At 39.2% G+C, this 25,571-nt stretch overlaps 1 protein-coding gene across 1 annotated transcript; it reads right to left on the reverse strand.

Annotated features, from left to right (window-relative positions):
- Positions 1-1,647: 1,647 nt before the first annotated feature.
- On the reverse strand, positions 1,648-20,360 carry hs3st2 (heparan sulfate (glucosamine) 3-O-sulfotransferase 2). The gene is made up of 2 exons (XM_027007114.2): positions 19,267-20,360; positions 1,648-2,598 (listed from the first exon to the last, which is right to left on the reverse strand). The coding sequence occupies exons 1-2, from the start codon at positions 19,821-19,823 to the stop codon at positions 1,980-1,982; spliced, it is 1,176 nt and encodes a 391-aa protein (XP_026862915.2). The 5' UTR covers positions 19,824-20,360; the 3' UTR covers positions 1,648-1,979.
- Between the last annotated feature and the right edge of the window lie 5,211 nt (positions 20,361-25,571).

Genomic DNA, 25,571 nt, shown 5'->3' on the forward strand with positions numbered 1-25,571 from the left:
TTGAGCTGTTTGTGCCCAGAGGAAAGCAAGTTTGTATTATACACTATATGCTGCATTCTGAATAAATCAAGTTCATCTTCAATAAATAACAATAGAGTGAAACATGTCAAGCGTCTACATATCAAGTTAGCTAACTCATAATTATTCAAGCCCTCTAATGATAACATATTCTGTTATGCAGTAAATAGAACCCTTAATAAACTTAATTAAAAGACATTTTAATAATGCAAGTCTTTGTCTTACTGATAAGACTTTGGCAAATCAATGAAAAAGGCCAGCTAATGTGTCATATAAATGCCTTCCATGGAATTGCACCATACAAACTGAAGACTTCCCTGGTTTGATATGTACAACTCATGTGAATTACAAAGTTTGATCCTTCTCTAAGATATGACTTTGATTATGATATATTTGATTTATCTAAAATAGATTTATGGATAAAATAGATTTATTTTTGAAGAAATTTAAGAACATCATCTGTTTCTATACTAATGTTGTGTTTTATGTTAGCATCATGGCATTTTTTGAATTTCCCTCTAGTTCTGGGAAAATTACATTATACATATATCGACTAAAACTCAAATGCTGCATGCAGTTTCAGCACTCTGATATTTCTCACATTCTCCAATGTGCTTGTGAATAGACACAACTGTGAAAATGTCACATCATATGTCGCTTTGTTTGACATAGCTTAATAAGTCTGAGGTACAAGTAGCTCCCAAGAACTTCAAAGTTCATGACATTTATAACATGGCCTGTTTGTTTCTCGGCATTTACTCTGAAGGTTAAACTGGCGTCCAGTAGTAATTACAATGTTGTTTTCCCCATGAACATATAAAATCAATGGGAGACCTTTAAGGAAGACTCTGAGGTATTTTACAGATGGACCTGCTGGTTTGGAATTCTGCTAATTAGGACCAGGCTCTAATTCAGACATTCAGGCTCCACCCTAATCACTTATTTTGCTCGTGTTTTACTAGCACAGTGAAAGCTTGCAAACTGTTTTGCAGAACTGACCCCAATAAATGCTGGGGTCCTTTAGTTACTGTATTCAATTTAAACTGAACTTTAAAAATAAATAACCATTAGATGAATAAGAATGACTTTCAGTCTTTTTTAGATATACTATACTATATAGTATAGTATACTACTATAGCTCATAGTCAGTGGGGATTCTGTCAGCTGTGTGTGGAAAATCAGCCGTTAGTGTTTTGCCATGGTGCCATTCTCTAATATTCCATGAGGGTGTGACTGGGTTTTCAATCTGGTCTGTGGATCACATCTGGTATCAAATAGTGAGACATCTGCTGATGGCAGGCAGTTTTCGAGATATCTGCAGAAACACAAGATTACATACACCCCGAATCAACTATGATCCCACACAAATAAGTCAACCCGATATCCACGATCGGTGTGATAACGCATTGCAGATGTACAGCAGTCAATGCTAAAGTTTTTGAGGATGTTATTTTCGTTTCCTGTTTCACATTTAATGAAATGCGATGACACACCTTAGCAGTTGCTGTATGCTGTAGGGGTATCAATTCGAAATAAAGATGATTGACACATTTTTTGTGTGTTTTAAATAATAACAGGATGACAGTGAACAGATACGGTGCAGTGAAAGACAAATACTCTGAACAACAGTTTCTCAGATATTCTCTTGATTTAATGAGCCAGTGTCAATTCTAAATGAATTAAACAATTTCAAGTGAAAGGCTCTCAAGCTACAGTAAGATCACCTTTGGAATATGCCTGCATTTAATTTTTTTCTGTAAGCTTATAAGCTATTTTAATATCTTAAGAGCATTTGGTCTTAATTAGTTTAAGGTGTCCTTTTGAGGTTTTCTGTTTTCATTCCCCCCTCTACCGGCCATGAACCGATAGAAAGCAGTCTGATTGACAGATATGACTCCTTTGTCATTTAACAGAGTGATGTGATCTCCACCCAGTTGTACCCTCACCACCCCCCACCCACATCAGTCCCACCTGAAGTCGTGTCCTACCATTTCATAAAACTTGACGTTGAAAGGCCTATAGAAGTCCCGCAGCTGTTCGATGACGTCCTGGTCGATCTGCACGTGCGTCCTGCCCTTGGACTTGCCGAGGCAGCGAGGCAGGCTGCTGCTTTCAGGCTTTTTCAGGCATGGGAAGCCTTTCGTCCGGTTGAAGTAGAAGTGCTTGTCTGTGATGATGCGCTTGAGGCCCAGGAAGTCCTGTACGCGGCCCAGCTCGCCGGCTGGATCTGTTATGAGCCGCTCACCGCTCACAAAGTGGATCTGCGAAAGGCGGAAATACTGCAGCCAGTTCTCCAGGTGGACAATATACATACCAATGCGGATGGCATTCCAGGAGGTGTCCACCATGCCTTGGCTGCGGTTCTTGAAAGCCAGCTCCTCGAAGCTGGGGATGTCAGGCTTCTTGGACAGCGTCTGCGTATAATCGGATATGGCACGTGTCACTGGGTTCCGCACCACCACAATGAGCTTGGTCTCCCGGGACATGCTGGCGATGCGATGTGGCGCCTCCTGTGTCACAAAGTAGCTTGGCGTTTTCTCCATGGTGATCTGGCTGTCCAATGTTCGTGGCATCAGACCTCTGGAGAGGGGTGGAGGACAGGGTGAAAGACACAGCCATGCTTCTAGTTTAAGCTGTTGTCTGATGTAACAAGCACAGAAGCTCACTGAATGAGAAAGAACACCTTTTATCACATTATTCACATCAGATGCTTCTTCATATTTCACGTCACATGTTAGATTAAGCTGTGAAACACACACAGGAACTTAGAACAGAGGAACTTAAAACAGATTGGATCTAACACATTGGATCTAACAATTGAGACAAATCCAGAGAAACATCTAATTTCATGGTTCCTCGTAAACTATAGTCATTTATTGAATTTACTTATCTCGAGAGTAATTTTCATCAAACATATAACAATGTCTACAGTAACTCTAAAACAAAACAATTATTCTGCCCCATTATTAAGTTCCCATTAAAGTGGTAAAAGCAATGACATTTTCCTCTTAGGGTTTTACTCAGTAGAATGAAAAAGGTAAAAAGGAATGGCCAGAGTGTGAGTCTTAATGTGACAACTCATGATTCTGTTACAGTCACAAAATCAGTCCACACACACACACACACACACACACACACACACACACACACACACACACACACACACACACACACACACACGGGCACAAACATGTGCCAGAGAAGCTTTTAATACTTTCAGCCAATATTTCCCATCCCTTATCTCCCGAGTGAGTTTGATGCTGAAGGGTATGGGGGAAATTATCAAATCTCTGCCACATCCTGGCCTCCTGGTCATAAATCACCATCACCTGCATTACAAATGCACAATGGTGGAAAAGGCTCTGGGAAATCTAGGACACATGAATTAGGTCATTATTTTCACAAGTTTTCCTGGAGAAAAACCATCATATCCTCCAACTTCAGAGTTGTTCTGACTTGAACCAGTGAACTAAATAGGGAGAAATCCAGTCCGCCACAGCCAGTCCCTTGTTGTAAGAACTCATCTGCTTTTCTTTTTCGGGGTGTAGTAGTTATGTGGCTGTGTAGCAGAACTACAGTGGCTTTCAGCATTTCAGATCACACACACTGGCAGTCACACATACAGTCCTTTACAAGGCACTGATGCCTTTGTTTATTCGAATACGACACATTCTTGTAGGCTGTCAGTGTCTCATTTGAACTAATAGAACAACACAGCGAGCTCAGAGGAAACTGACCGTGAGACCAGACAGAGCGTTTATTAACTAATGTTTCAGAGAGAGAGAAGGATAAATAGACAAACTTTGTTGTTGTGATCTTGACCAAGATTAGGACATTATATTCACATACCTGAAGGCACGAATAGCACTAGGAACAATGCAGGTTCTGACCTTAGCTGTATAAAATGAAACATTATCGTGAATAACACTGGCCCTCTGACAAACAGAAGTCCTCATTACACATTTAAGTAGATATGTGATGATCCAAGAAAAAATAACAGCTGAAATAGTAATAGCAATTCAGCAGGATTTAAGATCATTTTGCACAGGGCAGGGATGCTCCACTCTAATCCTGCATATCCTCATAACCGCTTAATTTAATTGTTATATCCATCAGCTATGTCTGCCGTTGGTTAGTGCCGCTGTAATTGACAGGGGACAGAATAATGCCATCCCTCCCACAAAGAGGGTAGCACCAATTTTGTTCCCTTGGACTTCTGGCTATAGATGGCTGTAACATGGGGCCTTGAGTGAACTCCTGTTGATGGTACAAACTAGCTGAAGCTTGATAGATTAGGGTTAAAACTAAACTCTGCCAGCTGGTGGATATTCAGATCCATGCCATAGGCACTTGTGCCATAGGTTGTTATGATTGGCTGTGTAATTGCCTGCATGCATGCAGGCCTGTAATGTATTTCATCACCTCAGCACTGGCCCTTGCTGCTACAACCTCACCTGAAGAGCCCTACAACAAGGTCCTGCAACATCAATTCCGACCAATGGGCTGGGCCCCGGCCCCCATGACCAAAATGGGATTCTGTGGTTACAGGGATCAGACATGACAGATTAGCTCAGTACTTAGCCTAGGCGGTCTGAGATGGGGATTCCAATAATTAAAGCCATAATGACAGTACAAACAGTTCTTACCATTCCCACTGTTAACAATGCAGTACCTCCAATTTAACATCGGCCCATTTGCCACCCATTTCCCAATCCTTGCTTTTTATAATTTCTGTTTCTTTAGCTGCACTTACGAATGAATTTTATTTGTTTTTAAATCAAAGTTGATTTTGTGTAAGATGATCTTTTACTGCTATTGGCAGCTACAAGCAAGAGTTAAAGAATTTGTACCTTATTACCAAAGCAGTCTAATATATATTGACTGTCTCTTGACAATGAAAGCAAGGGAGAAAGAATAACCTCAAGTTTCCATCAGCTGTGAGTCCTTCTCAGTTTTTAATGGGCTTTCCTGTGGCAGGAATGACTATAAGTTACCTCCATAGTCCCAGAAATATCGATGCATTTAGCTTGATTTATGAACAGTGTTCTGCTGGCCAGGGTGTCTCAGTTAGCCTTACCAGTTCAGGGCCAGAGGCAACCATTAATCTTGCATAGAATGGAGGTGCACCTCTCCTCCAAACAGCTTTATTGTGTGGTTAAATACATGCCACCAATCATATCTTTATGTTGATGGAACGCACATTAAAGTAGCATAATCTGCCTTGTCCCTCTCTCTTTGCCTCTGTTGTAAATGTACCCTTGAAGTGCCACTGAACTGTCTTACTTGAGCTCCATTATATGAGTCATATTGGTCATTCTGTTTGTCATCCTAATGACTGATAGTTTTGAAAGAAATTAAACCTTGTTTTGGACTACATTGTACCATCAGTGAGGATTCTTGAGGATACCCTGAATCCTTTGGAGAAGGTTAGGCAAATATTGTAATCAGAAAAACATCCCTTTGTATATTCATGAAGGTAAATGTCACACAATTAACTCACATCAGTGAAACCACAGTTTATTAATTTATAGCATTCTGCTGATGCTCTTATCCAGAGAAATGTACATATATATCACTATGAGGATATATACATGCACCCTGGGAATTGAACCAAGGACCTTGGTGTTTCTAGAACTTATTCACTGTTCCTGTTGAGTTACAAGAACACAAGTGTCCTGTCTATAAACGATCAGCACGTTCTCATTCACTGAGTTACACAATGAAATAATCACCAAGAGATACTGAACAGGCAAATTATAAAAATAGGCTACATGATTGTGGAAGAGCACAATCAGCTTCATTCAAAATAGTCTCCCATTTTCAATTTGTTCATCACCCATTAGAGCAGTCATGGATCTATAATTGATTATGCTTATTAAAAAGGAGAGGTGGGACTTTCTGTGCCAGCCAGCTTGCTATCACCCTGCTGTGTCCCTCTAATTTGTCTCATCATTTTGAAGTGGCATATCAGCTTAATAGCTGTCCCACAGTGAACCCAAAAGAGGTACACCTGTTACTCAAGCAGCCTAGATAAACCAGGTCACACGTCTGCCCTTTGCTGCCTCTGCACTGCCCCATCAGAGTATAGCACTTCTAATCATGGGCACCTGTTTCTCATTATTACACACCAGTTTCCAATCACAGCCAATCAGCAAGCTCCTATCATGTAACATGTTCTTTGTAAGGTCTTTGCTCAGCTATAAGTTATGTTTCCGGTGTCTACCTTTTTCCCTTTTTTAAAAAAAAAAGCTGTATCTCCTCTCAGGCCTACCAGTTTCTTTCCCTGCCTCCTAATGTCTGGATAAAACATTATGATTTAAAATGTATTGTCAGGGAAATGATGTCCAGCTCCTGAAAGCATATATTCACTGGCTGACTGGTTAAAATAACCCTCTTATTTCTTACTAGGCATCTTTCATTTTCTTAGAAAGGCTGTCTTTGACTTTAAAGATGCTTAGAAAGTCAAAGGCAGGATTTGTCTTAATGGTGACTTAATAGTGATGGACATACTGAATAGGGAAATGTGTCTAAGAGGATTTTAATTAATTTGGTTAATGCGGGAATTTGCAGTACATTAATATTAGTGATTTCTATCATTAGAAGTTCATACATCTGTAGTAATTAAAAAAAAAAAAGCTTATCATAAAGTCGCACAAGGCACAAGGCTCAAAACTGTTTATCTTTGCCTAATTCTGAAGTTGGTTGTAAGACAATTAATTCCTAATTGAATTTCTTTTCAAGAACAAGTTAAACAGTAAACAATTACTAACATTTCTGGAATGGGCAGTGCTCTGAGATAATTCCAGTTAGACACTTTGTGAAATACTTCTGAGACCACAGTTCTATTGCTGTATCTTTACACCTTAAGTGAAAGGGGATCCCTGATCGACAGAATCAGTGGTTTTTTGCTCTTAATAGAGACTGACATTCCGATTCATCCGAGGGCTTACTTAGTTCATTATTTCAGATACATCTGCCACCTTAAGGTAATGAGGACTGACACCAGGCCACAGTCTGATATTACATCTGAAAGATACAGCAGCATTAATTGTCAGCCATTTATGTGTCTTTGTTCACCTCTTGTTCTTTTCAGGTATGGAGTTTGGCATGTAGACACTTCAGCAGGTACTAGTGGTATGAAGGAGCCCTGTTGACAAGGTCACATTTATACTTCACACTTCGCATTCTGTTCACAGTCTGTTGAACAGAGACATGACCACAGTGTATTCTGACGTCCAGGCACTTCTGGGGGAAGTTCACACAAATTTCCCTTAAGTAAAAGTAGAAAGAAGTTTATGTAATATTGTTTAAAGTGAATGTCAAGCTTTCAAAACTGTAGCTGAGTTAAAAGTATTATAAGAGTATAAAAGCACTGGCATAACATTTTTTTTTTAAATATCAAAAGTAAAACTTATAGGTAAAACCTAAAAGGATTCATGTAGAATTTATTGAGATTTGCGGGTAAATTTGCTTGTGACAGACAATGTACAGGAGATGGTTTTCAATCTGAACAACTGCACTTAATTTTGCTTAATTATCAAATGAATTAAGTCATTGGTTTCAATGCTCTCAGTTCACTCAGTGTTAAAATATAAACACTTTATACACTCGCTGGAAACAAGAACATGAACTGACAGTAATTAATAAATGTACCTATAAATAACTCATCAGAAAGTAATAGGTCAATAAGCAGGAACTAATCAATAACATATATTAATACCATAAGGATAAATTAATTAGCATTAACTGATGTGTCAATCTATAAAACATAGGTAATCAGGGCACTCTACAGTGTCAGGAACAAATGCATTCATAATGTTGCAATTGTTTTTTATTCATCCTTCATGTTATAAAATATACATGAAAATACTTCATACGTGGACACAATGCTCATTAGGGAATTTATTACCCTTTGCCATTGTAAATGTAGAAATTAGTTAATCTATACAGATGTGACAATTGCATGCTTTTTTACCTAGACTCATACAGATTGTTCATTCATTAAAATAAGCAATGATTCTTGATGAAGAATCAAACTAAAATAGTGACTTTATCAGGCAGCAATTCTACATAATGACAAATCAGTAGGAGTTGATTACATCAGTGAAGTACATCACACGTGATCACGAATGATACCAAAATAAACCATTTACATAATTCAAAGGTATGAACATATGTATTTTTTAAAATTATTACTTTCAGAATTTCTCAACAAGGTATAGAACCAGGGTTCACGAATGTGTAAACTACAATGAATTAACTAAAAAAAAAAAAAAAACCCAAACAAACTGGCATTGACATCAGTGAAATATTACCTAATTTTTAGAAATATATTTTGGCAAAGAAAAGATAATGTATCCTCATCTTGATTACCTGCAGTTCACACATTGGTATTTGCATTAGTTAATAGTTAAATTTACACTACCTATAGTATATTAATTACTCATTAATTTCTCCTTATTGACCTATTGACTTTGTGATGAGTTTATGTTAATGCATCATTTACTGTCATCAGAGTATGTAATTGCTAGGCAGATGTCATGGATTTAAAAGTAGGATTTATATTTTAATTGTAGCAGTGTAAATGAAAAAAGATATGTCTCAAAAAGCCTAGTAATGAGAAGTCCAAATACTGAGAAATGACCATAAGTATGGTAGTGAAGAACATGCACTTTGCTGCTCTCAACCAAATACACACAGAGATGCTCATGAATCACCTTGTACGAGTCAAGTCGAGTCTCAAGTCACAAATATTTGTGAGGTTGCTGGTTGCATAAACCAGCTAATGTGCATTCACAATCGCAAATACATGGAATATTCCTGAACCTGATGTTAAATTTACATCGGTCTGCAAGCAAACTTTGAGGAACAAGAAACTGTTAGTAGGCAGTAATAATAGTAGTAGTTTGCTCTCCGCGTAATATTCAGAAATAAGTACAATCGTGCTGCTTTCTACCTCTGTATGGAAAAATAATACTCAATACAGGCTGTGACTTGAAAACAGACAAACTAGAATATCTCTAAGCAGTCCAACAGTAACGGTACCACATGCATGAGGTATATGTGAAAATCATAATCAGATAATGAGATGAGTTGCAGAAAGGAATGTGCTATTCAAAGTTTACCACATGATTGTGGGATGTTTGTCTGAAATTAAGTATGATTTCATGAATTAACTCCACTAAAGAGTGGCTCCATTTCTTTAAGAGGGTTATCTTACAGTGTTCCAAGTAATAGACATAAATGATTATACAAAACATTTTCTGACATAGCACATCTCATCCACATGTCTTCAGGCCTTAAGTGATTTGCTATAATCATAATTTAATAATGAGTCTGTGTTATAATAATAATTTAATAATTAATCTTTGTTGACTGTAAAATGGGAATATCATTTATGCTGTGCACCATACTAAGCCACTGTACCATTTGGTAGTTTTCTGTGTGAAAGTCTGACTATAGCTATACCAATGATTTCAATTTTAATGCACTCCAATGTACCCATATCATACATCCTGATATCTTTCTAGAATGACACATACTGCAGTTTGAGTGGCTAATGGAGGCTTGTTTTAAATACATAGGTATTACACTGGTTATGTGGAGAGTTCTCACTTCTCGTGCACTATTCAAACAGACATATTGTTATAGGCAATAAAATTGCATTTTATTCATAGTTATTTTACAGTAGAATTTAGAAAATGCAATTTCTAATTATGGGTGGTTACTCAGGCTACTCATTGTTTTACTGTTTTGAACTCAGTATTAAGACACTTATCAAGACTGGTAACAAGGCAATATTATCTTACATAAGGCATATCAGACAGGCAAAGCATCTTTTATTTGACATGTTCAAGTGGCATATAAAATCCAGCGCTTCTGGTTACTTTACCTTTTGTTGTTATTTCGGAAATTCGTGTTTTTTGTTAAATTCAAAAACATGTAATAACTGTGAGAGGGAGAAGGACAAACGAAGCGACTCATTCACACAAACAAACAGCTAATCTGCACTAATCAGCGATGGCACAACTGGGTCATGTTTACTGCTGTTAGGTAGCACATTTAAACAAGTATGTCTTCTGTATACTGAGCTAAATGTTACTACAAGATGAATGACCTTCCCCCACCTTCCTTTGGTCTGCTGTTCTGGAGATTGTAACAAAAACACAAAAACATTCACACAGCACTTTGACAACTGAAACCACAGTGATGGATTTCAGAAGAGTAACACCTCAGTCAATGACATAAAGGATCATAAGTGTGCATTTAATAATGGTAGATATAGTTGCAAGTAAAAAAACCTCACTGGGATTACATTAATCTGCACTTATGTCTTTAAAAACCACACGCAGCAGGACCACAATGAACAATATGTTTACTGAACAAATGTTTTAAATAAGGTTATTGATAAAAAATGTAGGAGAACATTTATATTTACTACAATCATCTGTATTTACAATAATTCCAACCAAAATGTTTTGGAGATGATTTTAGCCCAGTGTAGCTCATTGCAGGGACTTTGGAATATTGCTTTATACAGATGTAGGCTACCATATGTATATGTTTGGGATATCATACTTAAATTGACTGTTTTAGACCATGCTACATAATTTCAATTAAATTTACATCAGGGCTTTGATTTGGCCAATTTAAGATACAGGATTTCTGATCTGCTTTGGTATTGTTTTAGTTCTGTTTTGTAATATGCTGGGTAAACCACCCTCTTTTGAGTTTTAGATTACAGACAAGTGCCCTGAAAATCTGATGTAGAATTTCTACATAGAGCTTAGATCACAGACAAGTGCCCTGAAACTCTGCTGTAGAATTTCCTCATAGAGCTTAAAGTTCATTCTTCTCTCAGTGATTGCAGTCCCTGGGGCAGTGAATCAGTACCACCCCAGTATACTCCCACCATCATACTTCACAGGTATGTAGTGCCTCCAATGTGGTGCACATTTACCAAAAAAGTTCAACTTTGCTTCTTCTGTCCAAAGAACATTGTTCCAGGAGTGATGTGGAACATCCAGGTGGGCTTTCTTATACCTGATATAGGCAGCAGTGCTTTTTTGGAGAGCAGTGTTTTCCTCCTATTGAATAACACCCTTGTTCAGTGTTTTTCTAATGGCAAACTCAGGAACACAGATATGATCAAGGGCAGTGGGTATGTGCATATCCTCAGCTCTCACCCTTGGAACCTTTGTCCTCTGTTTGAGACTTCTGCAGCATGGATGTCTACTGTCCATCTACGCCTAGGCAGTGCCGAATTTCCATTTGCAAACTATCTGTGTGACTGCAGATTGAGCATGGTCCAGGTCATTAGAAATCCTTTTGCAACTCTTTCCAGCCTTATTACAACTTTTTCTTCCAAGTTCACACAGAATCTCTTTTGATTGGGCCACATTTCTCCATACTTCACATGCTGCAACTCAATTCTGTTGTGAAGAGTAGCTGAGAAAAAATGCATTTTTTAAAAGACAGTCAAAGAAGAACCCGAATTGATTGGAATGCCTTGCTCCAATCATGGTCTATTAAAGAAATCATTTGCCTATACATTCACATACTGCTTTCATCAATGACCTTGTTAAAACCATATTTTTAGTAAATGCAGCTCAGTGTGAAATGCTGTTTAGGTGTGTGTTATAAAACTTTATTTATGTTTTTATGTATTTGTGTGATTTTGAGGAAGACCACATCATATTTTAGTAGTAGAAATCTGCATAATTGCAAATACCATGTAGAAATCCACATAATTCCAAAGAGTTCATGAGCTGATTCTTGCACCTATATAAATGGCATATTTGTACAATAATTGTGCATATAAATAAGTCTTTTGTACATCTGTTCATGTATAAATGGTATTTAGTTGACACTATTGGTATTTGTATTGACACTGTTTATAAAAAATGCAAACCAACCCAGTTCTGGTAACATTAGACAAAATTGGACAGAATAATTACATGTAAAATGTAATTTAGGCAGTCCTAAAATTAGGAATCAGCATGAGTATACCTTATACGTTTTCAGTTTAAGGCAATCTATCCTTATGTATTGGGTAAGACCCAACATATTACTATGTATTATCTAATATCTAATGTCTTTCTCCAATGGATCAGAGTACTCTGGTGCCTTCGACTTCTGTTTTCTTCTGGTTGAGTAATTTACCTCATAGATGCCTAGACAGGTCATTTATTAAAGCCAATGTATATTAGAGAGTTGACTCTTTTTTTTTCTTAAAATGACTCATGTTTTATAGTTTGTTCCTATATCAAAGTAATGTGAATAACCCACTTTGGGTTTGCCTTGGTCCTGGAAGAACCATTGCATGTGAATAATACATATTCTACCACTATTTTGGAATTTCTCAGCACTCTAACCAGAGATATATTCATTGCTGCTGACTCTGATAAGAAGATTGCTTTGTGCCTTTGATGCAAAGCAGTGAAATGTGCTGTTAAATCTTTTTTGTTATTTCTCTTCCAACTTCCTGCAAATTAAAGCTTGAATCAGTGCAAGACCAGGCACATCTACTGTGGAAAACGCCTACCAACGTCTGAGGTAAAGGTCAGCTATGGATGTGCAATCAATAGAAGCTGACCTGAAAGGCTCCTCCCAGTGCCGTTTAAGCTGCAATGGGACTAAAGTGTATGCTTGTAATCTTCACTTAGTGTTTGCTCTAGCACATTCAACCTGGCACCTATCCCCCCAGACACTCTGCACAGGTTGTTTGTGAAATCTCCCAAGCTGAGTTGGAAGGGTGTTTGCACTTTGCTTGCTAATACACTCCTCTGTGAAGTCATTTTTAACTCATTTATGTAAGACTGCTGACTGACACTTGCTTAGATCCTTTAGATCTAAAAGATCTATGTGCTTGCATAGAACCTGTCTGGTCTCTGGACGGTCTACTGTTCAAGCCCAGAGGTATTACGCTTAACCTTGGCATATTTGGAAAATGTACGTGCCAGTAGGCTCAGCAAAACTGCATTAGCTGCTGTCCCTTAGAACCACTAATGAGACACCAATGACTGTTTCTACATAATGAATCTGTCCCGCACTGTCCTTTCCATGTGGGTGGAGGTTTAGGCAGTAATGTTTAGGATGCCACTGAGCTGATTGCTATTTACACTGGAGGTCATCAGTCATGGGTAGATGGCAGAGCTGCAATGAATCTTTGACACTGCCCTTCATTTTGTGGAGGATAGCACATGCTAGATGTTGCTAAAACTGAACACAACAATATCCTTGCCCAAAAAAGCAAGCTTCCCAGGGATGGGACCAACATTGGTGGTGTTTCTGCTTACATTATTTTATTTATTTGTTTATTACATCAAATGCGTTGTTGCAATTACATCAAATGGGCATCAGAATCCCCAATATTTGTCATTATATTTGTTCTAGGTCTAATAAATAATAAATGTACTGCTTATAGCTGCAGGTTTTGCTTTCAGTGCCACCCCTGTTGACTGAAAGGTGTTATACAAATAAACTGGACTTGCCATATATTTACTTATATTTAAATAACAATTAATTTAGGCATATAATGGTCAAGGAAGGGACAAATACATTTGTTTACAATGCTGTTTGAAAATGAACACTGAAATAAATTTGAATTCAGTATCAAGTAGAACCTTGATAAGTGTACAAATTAAGTATACAATCACTATGTATACAATTATGCTAAAGCCAAATTGAAACAAGAGCTGGCACTGAACTTGAACTGGGAAATCTGAGAGAAGGGATTTTTTTAATAAGTGAAAAAAAGGATCAGGTAAACAAAGTCTCAAATAATTCCTGAGCCAGTGGACACACTAATTACTAATTGCAATCCACACTCACTAAGCCTGATAAGCAGGAATGACTTAATTCTGGCTCCTCTGGAGTGCATTAACTCATTAATATTTCATTCACTCACATTTTCTTCGGGGAGGATGTCTGACCATTAATCACCAGCCACTGAGCCACAGAGAAAGTATAGAGGAGGTATCCAAGAGTCATGCAGGCAGCCACTAAAACACCAAGGATAGGTAAGATACAATACTAACATGACTACGAATGTCAACAATATAACAATATGAATTAGATCTCAAAAGAGACATGGTCAAAAGCTCTCATTTTCAAAATGACAGATTTACATCAGTGACCTTGTGGACTGATTTAATAGGCTGGAGATTGAGCCATTTTATTGCAAGTTATTTTGTAAACCCCCCCCCCCCCCCCACCAACACAGTGTTTTATTGTATGGATTACATTTTAATTGAAACATATGAAACCAAACAATGAGGTCTGTAGGCATCATTGATCTTTCCAGATATACAGAAAAGCAATTAGATCACTGCCTGTTTGAGAACTGATGGCAGACTGCTTTCATGCTGTGACAAACCAAGAGATCGTTTTCCCTCACACTTCACAGTGGAACATTTTGCTTGGAAGCGCAGCCCGAGCTCAGGGAAGAGAAAGGTGCGCACTGATGCTGCCAGCTTTCATGGCTATTTATTCAAAGAGACTCTTCTTCAGCGGAGACTATAAAAAGATGAAGGGTCCCAGACTTGTCAATCCTCAAACTCATTTGTGTCGGCGTGGAAACGTCTCTGCGCCTCTGGGTATTTTTGGTCTCATTTACTTACGAGCTTTGTCCCTGAGAGTCGAAATTCGAAGAGGTGATGTCTGCTCAAAAGAAAGATGAAATACAGTTCATGGAGGGTGCAGGACCCATTCTTCACAGGCTGGGGGACTCTGTTCAGTTCTTTCAACACATATTTACAATATACAGTATATAACATTTTGTTCTATACTTTTTTGCACAGCAACTTGAAATGTCTTGACCATGAAATGGGCTATATAAATAAACCTCCCTTGCCTTGCCTTTATAGGTAATAGAGTATATAGGGGCACTTATATAATCACTCTATTTGTAGTAGAATATAGTGCCTAGATGCTCTGCACTGCACTGTTAACGTTGTTTGTGTTGGTGTTCTTGATGGTGCTGAGGCTTTGATCATTGCTACAGGAAAATATTTATAGAATGCATTTTTTTTAAATATAGTACTATAAATTCTGCTGTTATTAAGCCTTTTTAAAACATTTATAATAAGACAAATGGAATTTCAAAATATAGATTATGGTGAAAGAAAATGGCATGAAGAATCTTAGTTCATAATGTCCTGTATTTCATTAATTGTTAACTTAGTGATATATATTTTTGTTTTATTACTAGCTATCAATTCCTGTTTTAAGAAAGCTCAAAAACTGCTCAAGACTAGAGTAATGTGGTTAGACTTCTGAAGCTGCATTTTGGGACAAAAATACAGTTAAGTTAATTAAGCTTTTACTTCAGATTAAGTCCAAAACAAATACTGCCTTTAAATATGTATCTCAGTGAAACAGCTGAAGGTGATAAGCAGCACTGTTAGCTCTGGGGGCAAATTTACATTATTCTTTTATCTTTAACAGCTGTATATGCATAGTTTATGCAGCCCTCCATAAACTGTGCTACACAGTTAATGATTTCCTTGCTATCATTTTCACAGAATTTAAATGATAATTATTTTGGTTGTGTATCAATGCACTTGTTTCCTAGGAATGAACATTTCATTGGAAGACATACACACCTTTCCTTGCTTCAATTGATATCACTTAGAAGAGAGCCCTAAAATTATTTTAACTTGCAGAGGAATGGCTCCAGTCAGCCAAAAATGACAACAATGACAGAGCTATTACGATAGTCTCCTGGGTCTGGGATCGGTGGCCTGCCTGGTTCCCAGTGAGCATTTCAGTTAATTATGTCAGTGTTTCATATTAATTAAATGTGGGTGGCTGCTCCTGTTGCAGTTTTTTCATAAGGCAGTGAGCTATATAAATAGCACACTTTCACCCTAGACATGTAAGTTTAGCCGAACTTTTCACTCTGTTTACTCGCTTCTTTGGAGGGATTTTTTTCATCTCCCCCCTTTCCTGCACCCCTGGTTTAAAAAGCTCATTGCAGAGCTGCAGGAAATAATGGGAACATTAGTGTGGATAATGAAAAACAGTCTGGCTTCACTCGTCGTGAGGCAGAATGTAAATGGCTGGCAGGCCACCTTAAAGCAGAGTATTAATGGCTGCACCATATCTACTGCCAAGGCTGCAGGTGACCCCGGGCTCCTTATCAGAACATGTTGCTGACAGTTCCATTATATGCTTAGATAGCATGATAACAATCTGAATATGGCGTATAGAACATGCCATAATGTTAGAAGCACTTTCAGATTATCACCATGAATATAAGTGGTCTTCACGTTGACTTTGCTCTTGGCATTACACTCATCTCTTTTTGATGCTTTGTTGCAAATCACATCAGTGTCAGTGAACACCAGTGCTTGCCACACACTCCTAATGCATCCTGTATCCAGCCTTTAGAGAAGACTCACATAGGTGGAGAACCTGAGTCTGCGAGTGGTTCCTGTTTACGTCCTGCTTCTGCTAGTGCCACTCAACACTAATGAGTAATTTAAGCTAAAACCCACCATATTGAAACATTCCAGCTCTCTGGCTACTTCCTGGGGGACATAGGGAAGAGTTGGCCTGATAATTAATGTTACAGTAAGTTCTCCAGCACTCAAGGTTCTATGGGAATGAGGAATTCCCATTAGTGATGGCATAAGGCAGACTCGTATGCTTGTGAAGGAATGGCTAGCTTTCCCTGCTAAATGAGCTTTGCGCAACTTTCTATACTCGTCAGCCTCTCTAACTGTGCTGGCCCTCCTCTGCCTACCCTCTGAGCCAATTAATAGTGGACCAGGAAGAAATTTGGTGCGGCGTCAAATGTTAAAAGGCCTCTCTCACAATTTGAGCCCTTTTCCGGAAATATACTTGAAGGCGCTTGTGGTTTCAGTAAAAAAAATCAATAGAGCCGATGTGCCCTTTTAGGGTTGGATGGTGTGTAGCGATGTGTACTTATTTGATTTTATGATCCAGTGGAAAATGGAGCTACTGTTCTCGTGAGCATTGGGAGAGTCTGCTTGTGGCTGCGCATGATGTTTGCTGAGCTGGGCTGCTCCACGTCTAATGGCTAGACGGACCTGCACAATACAAATGAGGACACATGTGCCTCTTTCTATTCTGGAGATGCTCTAATGAACTTTGTAACATTTGTTGTATTCTCTCGTGAGCTTCTTCGGTTGGAGTGGGTAGGGGAGAAAAAATGACTGGTCTGCTCAAAGAACTCAACAGTTAACCAGGCTATCTGCACACTATCCCTAGGCTGCTTGTAAGGATCTCATTATTTCAGACATTGTTACAGTATAGCTCCAGGTTTAGGCTCATGAATAGCGTTCTGGACATTGCCCACTGAATTTAATGGATAGACCCTGGTATTAGCAAGTCTGAACTAAAATGAATAACAAGAGTCTAAAACGCATTGTTAAGGGAACTTTCCAAGGAACTTTTGACTTAATCAGCCAATCATCTCTTTTCATTACCTATGGGCTTTAAAGTAAAATTGCTTTCAGGGAGGATTAGTGGAACTATTTCAGCGTCTTGCCCTCTGTGGCATTTTAATTAACCAGTGCACAAATAGTATTGATGGGTTCGTGGGCATGTGTGTGTGTGTTTGTGAAACAGGAGTTTGTAAGTGGTAAATGTGTGCCAAAGTGTGTCAAAAAGCAGATATACATGTGTGATTCTCTAAAGCACTTTGCAACTTAAGATGCGTGGACAAAACTGAAGCAAAACTCCTGTATTGCTTCAGGCATTTGTGGTACTGACAGACTAAAGCCTACAAAATTCTCAACATCATAGCTAATTTACATTATACTCTATGTGGGCTGGGACATTTGTTCATGTTTCTCAGCTCTTAGTTCAGACATGATTGTTAGTGAAAGCACCTGTCCCCCTGGTTCAGTCCTATCAATCTGATGTATCGATAGAGTTTCCCAAATGGCACCATGACTCTGTTTAACACTGTTAAAGATGACAATAAGTAAAAATAGGACTTTGTTTGCTTTCACCGCCACTGAATCCTAATTTTTCATCTGTGTTTTAAGTTGTACGGCACTGCTGAAAGCCAGAGTCCTCGTTCATACCCATTCCTCCCCCATGCCCCTTGTCTGTCCTCAGTCTTTTTCCAGACACCCTCTGCGATCAGTCTGCGTGCCTCTCAACGCCACTGGCCCTCGTCGCCTTCAGCATAGCAGGCCAGGGGTCAAAAAAATTGACCCTATATGAACTGGAACACTATGGAGTGTGCTCATTCTCGAGCAGAGGGCAGCAGTCATGCACACCTTCTAATGATGAAAAGGCTCCTTTCACCCCAGTGTGTCCTGCAGACTTGTACGGATTCTTGCTCTTGGGGCCTGCCATGCTTGCTAGCCCTCTCCGGCACTGTGTCTCAGCAGGAATGTGGCACAGGTGTAATGGCCCTGAGCTGTTGGCAGCGCAGTTGGTGAGGGGTGTGTTACAGTCTCCCACAGACTACAACCCCTGAGCCTCATATGCCATAAAGAAACAGCAGTCTCACATCTCAGCCCAATGGCTCCCAAAGGTGCCTTTGAATTGCAGCCCTTCAGAAAGGAAAGAAAGAGAACTGCCTGATCCAGATCGGAGGCCACTGCTCAGTGTGAGGTGCACGTTTCTCCTTGGCAAGGTTTAATGAAACTTTACTTTTGGCCAAAAAATAAAAACGTTGGGGTTGGGTTCTGGCTGGTGAGTGTGTGGGGTGTGGGGGATGTTTTTAATCTGTACATTTTCTTCCTAACACTGGAATCAGTTTGTGTCACTTCAGCTCCCTGGCCAATCCCGCTGGTCTTCTTTTATTTTCTCCAAATAGCACCACTTCAGCAGATGCAGAATTCACTGCGCTAACTTTGAAACCCCCTTTTTGTCTCCTTTGGCAGCCTGAGAACTGAATCTAGCCATTTATATTTGTATTTGTACAGTTATTGCAAGTGTATATGTAAGGCAAGCATGTGTCTTTTTGTTTGAAATGATCAATCTTACGATGAAGGAAGTAGCGCTGACTGAATTCTATTTTTTCTTTAATACAGACAAATTGTTTAAACAACCAGAACTATACAAAAATATCAAAGCTCAAGTAGTGTGGTGGAAAATGAGCCTTGCCAGACTTGAATGGCAAGGCACTTAGCCGATTTTCTCGGCAGTTTGAAATCTTACGAAGTTAACGTGAAGGTTCCGCTCGCCAACGACGTTACGTTATACAGCTGAGCACTGGAACAGTTTAACATGTAAACATGTTTGAATTCTTCAAGAAACACTTACCTGTACCAGTCCAAGCCTTTGTCATAATTTCTGTCAAAGAAGTGCGGCTCCGTTCCCACTGCGCGCACATCTGGATGAATGCGAATGAACTCCAATACCGCCCTTGTGCCTCCTTTTTTAACGCCAACGATCAGTGCATTTGGTAACTTTTTGTTTCCATATTTTTGTGCGTTTGAATTGTTGCCTAGTTTATAATGCACAGTGTCGATGCTCCGCGCGTGTACACTCTGAATTGCTAAATGTTCGCTTTGGTTATGAGTAAGACTTGTTTCCTGACGCGAAAGACCCACGTCCGCTGTCTCATCCAAGCTAACTTTTGTGTCCGCAGAGAGTGTGCAAAAAGGCGATTTTTGTAGCAACCTTTTGCTCCCTGGGTTCTTGGTGTGGATGCAGCGATTCTCCCCAAAACGCTGGTTTGGCATGATTGTACCAGAACAGAAAAGTACACAGTAGCATAGATATGTAAATGACAACGAAAGTGTGAATATAAAAATAAATCTTCTGCTTAACTTATTTGAAGATGGCACGATTCGGCTGGAAATAACCCTATATGCCATGTCTCCATAGGGTAAAAGGCGGCATGTTTTTCGCTTTGAGTTTCTCTTTGATCTTTGCGTTTCCGCGGTGCAGGTGCTGCACCAGGCTCCCCATCAAGATCCAGAGGAAACTCCAATCATACCACCGTTAACGGCAAGCTGAAATCTTATGTGCCGAGGTAAAATCAACATTTCCAAATAGAAACGTTTGTTGAAACAGTCCAGGTTTTGTAGCCGTTACTAATTTATGTTCCGTTTTGAAAAATATGTACATTGCAATGGATTTCCTACTTTAAATTTTAAATTTCGCCGCCGCGCGTAGAGGAAGAATATATTTCAGCATCCTTTCTCATGGTTCCGTACTTTTGAATCTGCTCTGAATCTGAGCTGCTACAGCTACAGTGCGTGATATTGCCTCGGTTTGGCCAGATACATTATTCCACTAAACATAATCCACTCTGGAAACCTAATATCCTGGGCTGAAAGGCACAGTTCTTCCCAAGTTTCCAACGTATTGCCACAAAGCCTCCTCAAAAAGCGATTGCGCTTTTCTGTTCATGTTTATATCTTCCAAAGTTCTCAAGAATGGCTTTGCGGCAGTGAAGAGCCCAAGATAAATATTTAAGGACGACGCCTGACGTCACGTCATAGTCTCATATTCCTCTTGCGTTTGTCTTTTTAAAGGAGTAGTCCACTTATGGGTTTATCTAAAATTTCCACCTGTAAATTAAACTGTACTTACTTTTAAACTGTGAAATTGAATAAATGATAAGTGAATAAGCTTTATGAACTTATAGTCTATATAGATAACAAAACAGTATAAGATACTGTGTTAGAATCTCTCTCTCTCTCTCTCTTTCTCTCTCTCTCTCTCTTTCTCTCTCTCTCTCTCTCTCTCTCTCTCTCTCTTTCTCTCTCTCTCTCTATTTACATCTCTCATTTCTCTCCTCAGTCTTGCTCTCTCTTGCTTCATCTCTTGCTTCTCTCTTCTTCTCAGTCTTGCTCTCTCTCTCTCTCTCTCTCTCTCTCTCTCTCTCTCTCTCTCTCTCTCTCTCTCTCTCTCTCTCTCCAGAGTAAAAAGGTGTATGGGAAGGACTTGTAAGGTGAGAGATATTGAACAGCGTGAAGGCACCGTATGTGTTTAATGACCTCCCAATACAATTATCAAAACAAACAGGGTTGAAAGACCTTTAATCCTCATTACCTAATCAGCTCCTAGGAGCTTTATTTCCAGTGCATTTATTTGGAGGTCTTTTATTTACAGGACTCTTAATGTTGACAGGTCTTCTTTCCCATGTGGAAAGATCAGAACAAGAGAGTCTTAGGTTTGCACAGGTGAAATCCCTATGAATCAGGGTTTGTACAGGATATTAGTGTGTGTAGGTCTTATTGTATAGTCCCAAGGCTTGAGGCGACAAGCAGGCACTCTTTGTTACACTTCAGCTTGGCCACTTTTATTGGCCACAGTCCTGAGAGGTTGTCACTTCTGTTTATTGGACAACCCGAATTCAAACTTTTGTCATCTACAAAGCTTTTTGTTGTCCAAGTGGACAGCACAAGAGCTAAAGTCTGCTTAATTAGCATTTCTGGTCAGTTTCTCACTGGTTTGTAGTCTTGTGAAAACATACTGAATGTGCAGATTATATTTATATACATGATGACAACATGAAGCTGACATTTTCTGCTAAAATACCAATATTGTCAGGTACTTTTTTTTTCAGTGATTCATTACACATGTCTTAATTAAACAAAAGGGTTTTTTTTTACATTCTTTGGTAGATTATTTCAAATGTTGTCCCTGTCTTTTTTTGAGCTGACAGCAGCATGCCATGCAAACTCCGAATGTTAAACTCCACTCTGATGAAGGCTGGCGAGAGGGGCAATGAACCACATGATTTTCCCACAGTTCATTGTGGCCACTCCCTGTGTCTCTAGAGCCTGTAAACCTCAGTGCAGCTCTGAGTCTGCTATTAGTGAAATTTGATCAGAGGCAAGATCAATGGCGTTAACAGTCCCCACCAAGATGACACTGATACAATTAATGGGGGTTCATTAACCTTTTCATCGTGGCAGGGACAGAAAGCCATGACCGTGATATCTCCAAACACCATCGGGCATGCCCAAGGGCATGCAGAAAGGTTATTGGTTCTAGAACTTAGGACTGGACGTGGTCCCAAGAAAGACAGCTGCTGAAATAAATCCAGTGCTCAGAGCTGTCATGCTGAAAGGTTTGGTTTCATTGTCAGCATGCATATCTAAAGGTCTAGTGGACACGGTGAGATTTTCAGGTGGGCAGCCGCTTTTAAATATCTGTGGATTGTACTGGCATGATGGGTTAATGCCGTCAACTTCCCACTGTAAATCTGACTTCTTTAAAGAGTGTGCTGTTACACGTTTCATGACTTCATTTTCTCAGAATCACCTGTTACGCACTCCAGCCCCTGTGAGGAACTGTTGTTGGTGATATGCTCAATGCCACCTGTCTCTGGGCATGTGCAGAGTCTGGGCCTGCAGTCTTCTTACACTGTAATGATCTTTAGGAATGGAAGGTTGTCTATTCTCCAAATGTATTTGTTGTATTTGTTGAGCAGTTAAGGCAATTGACAAAGACACTGGCCAAGGTGGATGATGTCACAGTGTTGGATGTTTGGAAGAAAGAGTATATGATATTATGGACACATAATTCCTATTTTATAAATCCACAGATTTTATATGTTTAGGTTTGGTGGCTACCATTTAAATATTTACCCCACTTTTTCCCCCAGAACAGAGGTTACAGCTCTTAGAATATAGTGCATTTTGTTTTATCCTCAAAGATGTCACACGTTACATTTCATTAAAGTAATTTGACATATTTGTTAAGAAAAAATGTACAACACAAAAATTGTTTGCATTTTTGAACTTTTTTTTATGATAAAATGCAAATATTTATTGTTTTGACATTTTACAAGTTTCTATCGTAAACCGTTATATTTTCCTTGATAAATGTACCAGGTATAACCTTTTCAGCACACTTTTACTTGACCCTGTAGGGAAACCATTTTGCATAGAAATCTCTTGTAAAAGGAATGGCTTTCTAAGCCTAGACTGAAGGTGCAACCGTTATATGGCATGTACTTTCTTCCACAACTGGGAGTTATTACTGTGCACAGTGATGGGGTACTATGAAGGAAATAGCTTTTACATCCAGCAGTTTCTAGGGTTTCCAGAAATCATAAGTCTGTTCCACTCTCTTTTCCTTCATCTGCCCTGTGATTTCCTTTATTAATTTGACACATTTCCCATAATTTGCGTGGAGTATTTGGTGTAGTCACTATGGCATCTTGGCTTTGGCAGTCACAAAAAAAAAGAACCAGTTGTCTTTTTTTTGCTCTGTATGAATCATACTCTTATAACATGAACAATGTGTGGACGAGAGTGGTGTTCTGGTCCTGGTAAATTAACACAGCTAAGGTGTGTTTCACAGCTACCCTGAACTCCATCTCTCTGACTCAAGGGAATGAAGTTATGAAGATGGATGCTCTTGTTGTTGCCTTTTCGTCCCAGGCAGTAAAGCCTAGCTCCAGGCTTCACACACCGCAGTGCGCCAACTCGTTACTCCAAATTCAGCTGTCACGCTACCATTCAACTGTAATGAGATCATCGACCTTGCTTGCATGTATCGCTCCTTGTCTCAAAGGAAATGTCTAACTATCATGAGTGAAAAACGGACATAATCTATTTTACTACAGTTGACATTAGCTATGCTTCCTCTTAAAGCACAAAGAAGATTAGCACACACTCACAGCTGTTCAGTGCTGTGGCTTCTGGCTCCCCTGACCACCACATCCACTGTACTGATAGAATTAATGTCGCTGAAGCCAACCTGCCACCAAAGGCCTTTGAACAGCAGGCTGCTTCTTCCCCTGCCAACAAACCAATCGGCTAATTGTTACTGACATTTTGCCTGTGTTGTTCAAATCCGAACTATTTTGATCTATCGATCCCTAACGTTTTACACAAGAGGGGGACATGAGCTAGAAATGTCACCCTTTTGGTCGTCAGCCTGCTGTTTCGCTGGTGCTGTTTCTTGGAACCTGGTAATTGTCCTGCAGTGTGTATTGGCGCTGGTCAGCATGTCTCCTGGGAGGCGGGGGTATTTCCTCCATAGTCTCCTGACACTTATGTACTGAGCTCACAGTGGAGAAACATGTAAAAGCTGGCTCACACGCAAACTCAATTTTCATTCTGGATACTTTCAGAAAAATAAGTACATGAGATCAGATCTAGCCAGCTAGTTTGTAGAATGGAGGAATAAATACTTAACAAAAATGTCAAACACATATTCAGTATTTTCCTCTGCTCAACTGTGAAGGGTCTGTGGCCATTGATGGCAGAATTATGCCACATGATAGATGATTTTGTGACACTAACAACAGCACACAAGATCCTTTATCTAAAAATGTCATCTTGGAAATTGCTAGTAATTTATCTAGTCGGGGGCTGTCTCTTTGCCAGACAGCTGAGCTTTTCACTGTAAAACATTATTACGGTGTCGTAAAGGTTTCTCCATACATCACAAATATGTCCCCCATGCATTTGATTCTCCACCGAAGTACAGCATAGGCTAATGCAAGATATATTTCACAATGCTCATGTACTACTGAATTTGTTGTTGTGGAAACATTTTTCCAAACACTTTTTCCACCATCTGTCAATTGCGAAGAGTACTGCATGCATTTTTGACAGCACTGTAGTACTGAGGTTATTTAAGTGATGGAAACATGTCTTGTAATGTCATGTTTGCAGAAAACTCTTTCATAAATAACATATATATTTGCACTCATTGGTTTGTATCATCAGTAATGTGCAGTGGTAGCTACAAAAGCAGGAAATTAAAAAAGCATTGTACCTATCACATAAAATGGTATTCTTATCTTAGGTATGAGCATGCCCATTTAGACAGTGCTGTCTTTGGGGTGATCTGTCCAATTAGAGAGTGCTGTCATGATGGTGATCTGTCCAGACCAGATCAAATATGAAAGAGACTAGACATGGCTGGTACAAGTACTGCAGCAGTTTAAAAAGTGTGTAGATTAAGACTTACAATTAACTGCAAAAGCAGTTTGCAGCTATGAAGTAGGTGTAGCTAATGAAGTAACCTCTGAGTGTGTGCCATTGTTCCTAGTATGCCTGATTCATTTCAGCTAATTAGCCAGCACTTCATGAGTTTAAAATATGTGTGCTGGAGCAGGCAAAACACTGAAATGTCCTGTCCAGGCATAGTCCAGGACCAGGAGCAGGGAGAATTGCTTTATTCATCTGCCTTCTCTCATCTTATTATGCATTTATAGTAGCTATAACATGACAAATTACCAGAGTTATTCTTTATTGAAAGAAAAATTATTGTGTCTAAAGTACACAATAAGAACTACAATAGTAAGCAGATAGGTTTTAAATGAATAGTTGATAATTAATGAACAAGTGTAAGTGTTGATCCTGTGATTTACTCACTAATGCTGTGACCAAATGAAGAACTGGATGATCAAGAGGTGTCACGATTAAGCCTGCATGTGAGGCTACTAACTGTCAAGTGACAGATCATGTAGATTAACCCTCTTTCATGGTGGGTGAGTTCTTGAGGGGGATGGTGATGTTGTAGTGTCTTGTCATGGAGGAGGCAGGTGTGCTAATTCCCTATTTTCCCAGTTCCCAGGTCCTTGCACTGTGCTCTACCCACATGCTCACAGTCTTCAGGAATTGAGCGTGGTAGCATGGGTGTGAGGAAAA

This window comes from Electrophorus electricus, chromosome 8, assembly GCF_013358815.1.
Source record: "Electrophorus electricus isolate fEleEle1 chromosome 8, fEleEle1.pri, whole genome shotgun sequence".
Taxonomy (NCBI): Eukaryota; Metazoa; Chordata; class Actinopteri; order Gymnotiformes; family Gymnotidae; genus Electrophorus; species Electrophorus electricus.

Coding starts and splice junctions, on each gene's coding strand:
- hs3st2 (XM_027007114.2), bottom strand. CDS start 19,823: ATGGCATATAGGGTTATTTCCAGCCGAATCGTGCCATCTTCAAATAAG. Junction 2,599..19,266: donor AAAGGCTTGGACTGGTACAG/GTAAGTGTTTCT, acceptor ACCCCTCTCCAG/AGGTCTGATGCCACGAACAT.